This window comes from Amaranthus tricolor, chromosome 12 (assembly GCF_026212465.1).
Source record: "Amaranthus tricolor cultivar Red isolate AtriRed21 chromosome 12, ASM2621246v1, whole genome shotgun sequence".
NCBI lineage: Eukaryota > Viridiplantae > Streptophyta > Magnoliopsida > Caryophyllales > Amaranthaceae > Amaranthus > Amaranthus tricolor.
In genome coordinates, this window is record NC_080058.1 from 9,331,122 (window position 1) to 9,340,767 (window position 9,646).

Sequence of the window (9,646 nt, forward strand, 5' to 3'; positions counted from 1 at the left end):
CAATATGAATGAATGAAAATAACCTAAACCATCAATATCTAAAATTATAAGGAAATTTTGATTGCACTGTTACTGGGTTTTTTAAATCGGATATTGAATCGATTCAGATATCTAATTGTTCGAATTTTAAAATCAAGATCTGGTCCCAATGCAAAAAAATCAGATATTTAGATTTTAGATATCTGGTTTAATCGGAATCACATACCGAATATTCGATTTTTTAATTATTATTTTTTTGGCTTTTTAAAAAAGTGTACAATATTTTACAGATAAATATTTAAGCTTACTTTGTTTTTTTTTTCTTTAATCAAGCTATATATATAAAAGTTTGAAAAATCATTTTGAAAATATAGTTGAATTTTCAAAGTTATTTTTTAAATTAGCAATAGATTAGTTATACAATTTGGTGTAGTTGAGACTTGTAAATATTACTATATTCAACAACCTAAACAATTTTTTTATTATATGAATATGATCCATTAATTTAGAGGCCTATATAAGGGACTAAAAAAGAATTGGGAATTGATTCTGATTTACGATTTTACGATTCTATGATCCAATACCCAACAAGCAATCCAAATCTTAAGTAGAATTTTAATAATAGTAGCCAAGATATAGAATATGAGTGATAGAATCATAACACGATTTAAAAATCCTACTATCTGATCCTATGAAAATAATTTGTATCATTAAAAAAATATTATATTCAAGCTTTTATGTACATATAAATATAAATTAAAAATATATTGTAAGTGTGTTGTAATCTCCATCAAATGTCATTTATAAAGCAATATTAATTTCATTTTGAAAATTAATGGGCTCTTTTGAAAGCGTTTAAAAATTAGTTTCATTTTTGTGTAATTAAAAAATTAACATTTTTTAACAAATGTAAATGAACATAAATAGAGAAACTAAAGTCACTTGTAAACCAATAGAGAATGAAGGTATGATAATACTAGTTAGAAATATCCTTGTTTTTTTGGGGGGTGGAGGAGAAATATGCTAAAAGGAGTAAGGGGGATACCAAATTACTATTTACAAAATCTATAAATTGTTTGTTCAAGTTCTAAGCTAAATGTATGCACTTTACTGATCTCAAACTTCAGTATAGATTTTCACTTGCGGCGTAATTGTTCTTTCATTTTTCGAAACTTGTAACTACGTGCAAGATCATGCGCCTTTCAAAGAGCCCCGAGTGAAGTTCAAGCAACATAAGAGTTTCGTAGCGATGAGAGGACCTTCATTCAAAAAACTAAAAGATAACCTCTCAATTCCATCTTTTTGCATTCTTTAAACCCTTTGATTTTGCTTTGGCCTGCTGAAATGCCATCATTCTCTGTTTCTTCCGGGCTTCCTTCTCAGCCTGTTCAATATAAAGTCAGTTTTTGGTGAGACGGACTCTAAGTTTACTCTAAGTTTACTCTATACCTTAGACATCTTGGATTTCGCTTTCACTTTGGAATTTTTCTCTTCAAGCTCCGCCTCACGTTCCAATTCCTTTTCCCTTGCATCAAGGTTCTTCTCTAAATAATACTGTGTTTTACATCAAAATAACATCTTAGAAATCTCCAAACACTCAAATGGGAACAGTAAATATCCCATTAGTATAAAAACTTGAATATGAAAAGTAATTATCACATAATTATGAGATAAGCATTCAATGATATCAGGGAGATCGATAGCTGAACAAGATTTTGCACATGGCTCCAAAAAAGCGAACTAGGAAGACGGGCTTTGTTTTCTAGGGGTGAGGGGATCATCTTCCCACAATTTCTGTTGAAGGTTTTCAGAAAGCAGTCGTGTGAAAAACGCCTACAAAATAATTAGATGAAACGGTTCCCTTATTTTGGTAAGCCAAAGATTTATAGCTCTTTGGTTTCCTATTATAATGGAGGATATTAAAAACAGGTCATGAGCCTTACCCTTGTAAGACATAACAACGAGGTTATGGTATGGTATTACATTGGCCTCAAGATGGTAGGAACTAAATATCTCAAATGTAATTGTTGTACAGGATTTGTGTGTTTGGAGCACTAGTGCTGTAAAAGGTTTGAGTATCAAATAACAGTCGAAACCCAGCTACAAAAACTTCATTTCTACACAAGATTTAAGGAAGGCGAGAAATCACAAATTTTAAACACGATGAATTGGCACCATTGCACAATGCTAGAAGGTCTGTACGTAGCTTGCTTTTACAGAACAATACCTATTTTTGTCATTTCTTAAAGAAAGGTCATAGAAAGGTGCACTATTTCTATCCTAACAAAAAAGACGATCCTGAAGTGATATTGAATTGACAATTAGTGTTATTGGTTCATCCCAAGTAATCTTGGGAAACGATATCCGTTTACATCCAAAGAATAAAGATCAACCTTGATAAATAATACGCCCTCTATTTTCACTTTCTTGTATAGTTCTTTTATATTTTATGTCCCACAACCAGTGGTAAAAATTTAGAGTTAAAGTCCATCATCACTATGACACTACCTTTATACTCCCCACCCCAGCCCTTAACCATGTCTCTCTCCCCTTTCTTCTCCTAATGATCTGAAAACTACACTGGAGCTCACCATGATGATAGCCCTCGCCCGCAGCACAACAATCCATTTTGGAGCCCACCCACACCCATACACCATCCAGCCCCAACACCCAGGCCCACCATAAACGACAAATTAACCAGACCCTCACCTCCGAGCTGCGAATCATCGCATCATCACAACCCCCGCCCTGGATACCCACTCCTGAAACCATCCAATTACCCCTTCCAAACTCTGAAAGATTTCACAAAATCTAGAATTCTCCTTACCCACATTAGTCTTCAGATTTATTTGGGTGCTGCTTCAGGAGGCCATATGTGGTCATGATGTTCAGAAAAGTCACAGGGCAAAGCTGATTGTGGGTGGTAAGGACTTAGTGTTGAATGGTGATCATGGAATTAAAATGGTGCCGTTAGTTACTTAATGGGCTCTTTTAAGATCTAACCGGAAAACCCCATTACGTAACATATGATTCAAAGAGTAACTGCCATTACAAGTCGTTATTCTAATATATTAGACATTATTATCTTCTTTTAAGCTTAGTAGGCTTTAAAATGTCCATTATAAGCTTTAAATATATATTCTAATAAACTTTAATTACTATGACAAAATGGATTTTCTTGAAGTCAACAATTCACATTGAGGATGTCTGCGAAACCAGTCGTAATACTGTGAGGTGTCTTTTTCATGACATCGAGACTGTTACCCCAATCACTATGACATCCATGATGTTTTTCTACGGTGGTGATGGCTCATGAGTTACGATAGCTAGGGATACACTTTCCCTCCACCCAAACATGTATTAACACTTTTCCTTTTTGTCCAATTTTGATGAAGCCAAACATTTATAATTCTTTGGTTTCGCATTATATAGACCATGGTAAAATGACTCATTAAAACTTTGCGCTTATTTTTGATGTGAAGTTGCATGGTGTTTGGAAATCGCAGGTCAATGAAAAACAATTTCTTTGTTATTAAAGGTGTGCTAGGTTACTTACACCGACCAAAAAATCAGAGTCACTTGGCATTAGGGTAATCACATGTTTTAGGTCCTGGTATTGCTATAGGCATGCATGTGGTCGAGATTTGGTTCTAGTAAAATCATTTCATGTTATTGTCGTCGGTCAGATACTCAAATGGTACTTGTTTGAAACCCAGAATAAAATATTCCATTTTGTCTTCTGTTTACATTGGTTAATGCAATATAGAAGTATATGTATTATATTTTAGGAATGAAATAGTCCTCAAATAACAAGTCATGGCAAACCAGATCATTTGAAACTAAATTTATCCACATAAAACATACTCAACTCGAACATAAGTCATGTCAAAACCAATAATTTTAGGAGAGATGATTCACATAATCTTATTATTTTGTTACAAACATAATAATTCACAGGTTTTTGGCCAGTTTTGACAGCATATTATTTGGGTTCAGGTAAAAACTGGTTTTGGGTCACATAGTTTTTTTCGGAACATAGTATGTTGACCTGTCAGTTTTTTAACGGGTATAAGGTGGGTATAACAATAATGAGTATGCCGTAGTAGGTGGGGATGGGTTTGAATGGATACTCAGGTGGGCAGGTGTGGGTATGAAAATTTTACCCACCATGGGTGGTGGGTTGGTGGTGGTTATGGGTATGGGGAAGGGCATATTGCATCCTCCCACCCATTTTGTCATTCTTACTTACTAAGTTAAATAAGATTAAAATGAATTGGAGAACCAAAAGTTTTCATTTGAAGACAACAAAGTCGGAACAAAATAGGGGGTGCAGCAATACTTACATTGTAGTCACCAACATAGTCCTGAATGTATCCATCCTTAACCTCAATCACTCTGTTCACTATTTGACGAATGAAATACCGATCATGGGAAACTGTAATGACAGTGCCATGATATGCTTGTATGGCTTCCTGGAAACAACATAGATATAAGAAATCTTAATGTAATGACTACTACTGCAATAGAGTTAAAAGCATGAAAGAGACTTCAACCTCAAGCATCTCCTTCGAAGGTATATCCAAATGATTGGTAGGTTCATCGAGAACCAGCAAAGTTGATTCTTTCACCATGAACTTGCAGAAGGCCAAGCGTGCCTGATTAAGAATATGAAGAGGTAAATCATTTATAAAAAAAAAAAGAAGAAATTATTAAATGAACGAGTCAGGTACAGATAAAACACAGTTGTTTTGACAAGTTTACCTTCTCTCCGCCACTCAAAAGGGAGACCTTCCTATCAAGCATGTCAGACTTAAAATTTAAACGGCCTAGAAGACCTTTTATTTTATCAATGGTCTGATCCTCCGCAACTTCTTCAACAGTTTGGAGTACCGTTTTATTCAAATCCAGAGCCTCAGCCTGAAAATAATCAGGGCAATAACTAAGCCAATTCAAATTTCATAAAAACAAACGATAACATAATTCTGAAACGACCAAAGCCTCAGACTTTCAAATTCACACGAGAAAATTTCTTAAATAGAACCAAAGGCGGTGGTGAAATACCTGATTCTGCTCAAAATAATTCGGGAGGACATTGTATTCCCCTAATTTAACTTCACCAGCAGTAGGTTTCTCCAAACCCATAATTAATTTTAGCAATGTGCTTTTCCCACACCCATTAGGACCAATTATAGCAATTCTCTCCCCTCGTTGAATTGTGAGATTTGCCTTGCGAAATAGTACCTAACATACACATATCAGGAGTCAGCTAAATTAATTCGGAGGTGAGAAAAGAGTCCCGGCTCTCCCCCCCTCCAAAACACAACATGGACTCAAATGATTGATAATAGAACAGGTAATTTTCTCACATTATTTCCATAGCCAAATTGCAGGTTATTTATTGTTGCAACTATCTTTCCGCTTGGAATCAACTTGCCCTCCTTATTCTTAGGCTCAGGAAACTCAATCTTCATTTGTTTCCTTATGAAAGGCTTCTCAACTTGCTCTTCATCTTGAAGCTTTTCTAGTTTCTATCATAAAAGATTACCACAAAACAAAATCTCAAGAACTGCAAATGTTTGGAACAAAAATCGAATCTTTCAGCATATGACATACAAAAATGTTTAAAATTTACAGCTTATATTTGTGTAGCTACATGAAAAATAATTATAGAAAGTTTAAATAGCCAAAGCGTAGTAGAAGTCATGAGACAGAAGCCATGAGGACTTAAGAAAGCTTCAGGTTGTCTTTCTTGTATTGGAAGATACAGAGTAAACACACTTTTGGTCTAGTTATGGTAATAAACATTGAAGACGCTATCTAGTCATCATTTTACCAAAAAAAAAATAATAATAAACAGATTTTACTTTCAAAAGCACCAGGCCAGTGAGAACATAGTGACAAGGATCCTGCTGCAGCATCATGAAATATTGCATCCACAAAGACTAATTACTCAAATATGTGGAAAGTAGGTAGATAATATTCATTATGTTTTAACTCAAATAAGAACAAGTACCCTTACTGCCATACATATCTGCAGTGTTGCAGTTTTCAAGTTCCTATTGGTGGTGAACTGAAGAGACGAAAAAACTAGCAAGCATTCATTCCACAAGGACGATATTCAGTCACTAACACAATGTTTGGATGGAGGGATTTGAAAGGAAAAGAAAGGGAGGAATTTGGAGGGGAATGATTTCCTTTGTTTGAATAACAATTTTAGAGAATGGGGGATTTGGAAGGAAGGGAAATGGAGGGATTAATGTCCCTAATTGTGTTAATAACCCAAAATTTTCCAAGAGGAGAAAGATTTAGAAGAAAAATCAACTTGTTAAGAAGACAATTTTTCATATTCAAACTTTTCTGTGAATTTCATTAATATTCAGCTATAGTGTGTATTATTATTGATAATATTTAATTTATTTAGAATTTGTATACTTAATTTTCCTTTCATTTCCTTTAAATTCCCTCCTTATCCAAACAACGGAAATTTCCATCACTAATCCCTCCCCTTCCTTTCCCTTCTCTTCTTTCCCTTTCCCTCCTTTCCTTCCCCTCCTAAAATCATATCCAAACATAGTGTAAATATAAAATTTGAAGACATAGAAATCACATCAACCCTTCACAGCAAACATCACCTACCTGGTACAGTATAATCCATTTGTACGCATGAATGCTTTGTTAACTATAGAATCAAAATAAAAAGCAAAACATTTCTGAAATCCTCTGCTCAGAATCAATACAACATAGCATAACCCCAATCCTACAAAATGGTTCCCACCAAGGCAAATAGAGGGTCGAATGTATGCAAATCTACCCTTGTAAGAACAAAGACATTGCATTCAATTAACCCTTGATTGCAAACAATATCTACAAAGTTACATAAATAAGAAGCTCACGCAATATAAACCAATAAAACATCAAATTTTCACCATTCACATAAACCCAGCATGCAGTACCTTCTCTGCAGTAGATGCTCGGCCAGCACTCACTCCTGCACCAACTCGGTTGATTATGTCCCTAGTTTGCTCAATTTCTTTCTGTTGCTTTTCCCATGCAGCAAATTGAGCTTCAATCCAAGATGCCTTTGAAATGATATAGTTAGAATAATTTCCTTCAAATGTCCTAGAAACACCCATTTCTGTTTCCACAATTTTGGTACAAAGCTGGTCAAGGAAAGCTCTATCATGAGAAATGATGACCATTGGCACGTCCACCTTGTTAAGATATTTCTCCAGCCACTCAATAGTGTCAAGATCTAGGTGATTAGTAGGCTCATCCAGGAGTAACAAATCTGGATCCTGGAATAATGTGAACAAAAAACTATCTGAACTCACCATCACACCAAAAACAAAATCAGAAGAATGAGGCTAACAACAGAACAGGTTTTTTTCTTTCTCAAATGTTTACATCAAATTAGTTACCAACTGCTAACACTGTATGTGACAAATTTATCCAACAATATGCTTCAACGATGCTCATTAAATAGTCAAAAGATGGAATAGGGTCGGACAGGCACGCGGGTTGCTCAGGCACGGCCCGCTTAAGTCACAAAACTTCATGGAATGACTTAGCACGGTGCAATTTGGCACAAAGCACAATAGGCACAACACTTGGGTGATCCAACACGACATGATTTCAATTAGACCTAAGTTTTGGGTGGCCAAGCACCGCACGGCAAGGCACTACACTATTCACAACATGACTTAGCACAATACATTTGGCATGAGGAACGACAACCAGACACATGGGTGGCCTAGCACGACAGGATTTCTATGCTTAGGTCAAAGTTCATGCTTTTCATGGACCAAAATTCCTAACTCTATACCTTCCAAAACATATCCTAGTATTTCAAACTAACTAGAAACATTTTTCTCATATATTCCAACTTTTATAAAACAACGCATATAAACGTATGGCAAACAATAAGTCAATAAGTATAAACAAATAAGTAAACAATGCTCCTTAGTAAATTCAAGATATTCAAGGAATAAGAAAAAGAAAAAAACTTCATATAGCAATGGATCAGAGGGGTTCTACAGGCATGAGTAAATTAATCAGTTGCTCAATACCATAATTAAATGACAAACAAGAGATGAATAGCAACAAACCTGAAGCAAAATCTTCCCAACTGACATCCTCATCTGCCATCCACCACTAAAGGAAGCCACTAACCTATCGGAGTCCTCCGGCAAAAATCCAAGCTCAGGCATCATCTTATTGATCTTAGCATCTACCTGAACCAAGTCTACATCTTGTGCCTTATTCTGCAACAAATCTAACTCATCCAACAATCTCCCCATCAATTCCAAATCATCAACAGCTCCTTCAATAGCCTTTTGCACCTTCTCTATCTTCTCTGCAACCTCCATTTCTTCCTTGAAAGCACTCATAAACTCTTCCTTTACAGTCCTAGTCATTGAAACCTCAAACTCTTGGCTCAAAAACGAGATTTTCATGTTGTTTTTAGCCTTAATCACATTCCCAGAATCAGGTTCTTCCAACCCAGCAATAATCCTCAATTGGGTAGTTTTCCCTGCTCCATTTACGCCAACTAAACCCACTTTCTCTCCCTTTTTTACTTCCCAATTCACATCCTTCAACACAGTCACTCCTTTGTAAGCCTTACTAATGCTTTCTAGCCTAACCCCAGAAGAAACACTTGAAGCCCCAGAATTAGATTGCTTACTTCCCCTTTTTCTCTCATACTCATCCGCTGAATCTTTAGAAAAAAGTGCTTCAATTTCTTCCCTAGTTTGAGCATTTGGACTAGTAGTTTCACAAGCAAGAGCAGATGAATTGGAAGAAAGTTGACAAGTTTGAAGCCTAGGGTTAGATTGCGAAGTAGTTTTTAAAGATTTGGGAAATTTGTTTCCATAGGTAGAAGCTTTAATGGTAGGAAATTGAGAAGCCAAAGGTAAAACAGATGTTTTTCCAGTATCAAAAAGTGATGAAGAAGAACCAGCCATGAAAGATGAACGGAGGTCAATACGGTGTAGTTTTGTAGTCAAATCCATTGTAAAAGAAGAGAGAATGAGAGGATAGAAACTCTAGTGGATCTTACTCTCTTTCTCTCTTTCTCCGTCTCTCAAGCTTCAATGGAAGAAGAGTAGTGAAATCTTAGCTCATTCAATGAAATGATGCTTTGTTTCTGATGTTGGAAGAATCCCAGAAGGATGGATTCACTCTATTTCAGATGATTATGAAGATGATGATAATTTTCGTAGGATTATAAGAACCAGAAAAGTGGAACAGATTATATTTTGTGGATTTGCCTGCAGTTCTGTGGTGCTTACTGTTCAGGCCTCATATTAGTAATATGCTCCACATATGTCCCGAATCAAACTAGAGCCACAAACGTATCCACGTACTTGCCCAAGGGTCTTTTGGGGAAGGACTTGTTTGGAACTGGACGCCGTAGTGTAGTCTAGTGATGGCTATGGTCCCATTCCGGGTGCTACTCAGCACCACCTTAGGGGAACCAAAATCGATTCTAGCCGGCTTTGATTCCTTGAACCCGTGTAATAGCATGGTCGGTTTAGTCGGTTAGGGATTAGATTTGGGTAGTTTTCTAGACATGGTCTTCATAGGCCTTATCTTGAAAATATTTGTTAAGGATTAATGGTGATAGATTCAATGTGTCGAGATATCGGAGAAGCATACATCTATAAAC

The 9,646-nt window shown here is 35.9% G+C and overlaps 1 protein-coding gene across 1 annotated transcript; it reads right to left on the minus strand.

The window, feature by feature from the left end:
• Positions 1 to 903: 903 nt before the first annotated feature.
• On the minus strand, positions 904 to 9,349 carry LOC130828099 (ABC transporter F family member 5-like). The gene is made up of 9 exons (XM_057693899.1): positions 8,085 to 9,349; positions 6,933 to 7,274; positions 5,346 to 5,507; positions 5,041 to 5,220; positions 4,741 to 4,896; positions 4,533 to 4,634; positions 4,323 to 4,451; positions 1,429 to 1,533; positions 904 to 1,363 (listed from the first exon to the last, which is right to left on the minus strand). Exons 1-9 carry the CDS (start codon positions 8,988 to 8,990, stop codon positions 1,268 to 1,270), a joined length of 2,178 nt encoding a protein of 725 aa, XP_057549882.1. The 5' UTR covers positions 8,991 to 9,349; the 3' UTR covers positions 904 to 1,267.
• Positions 9,350 to 9,646: the final 297 nt, after the last annotated feature.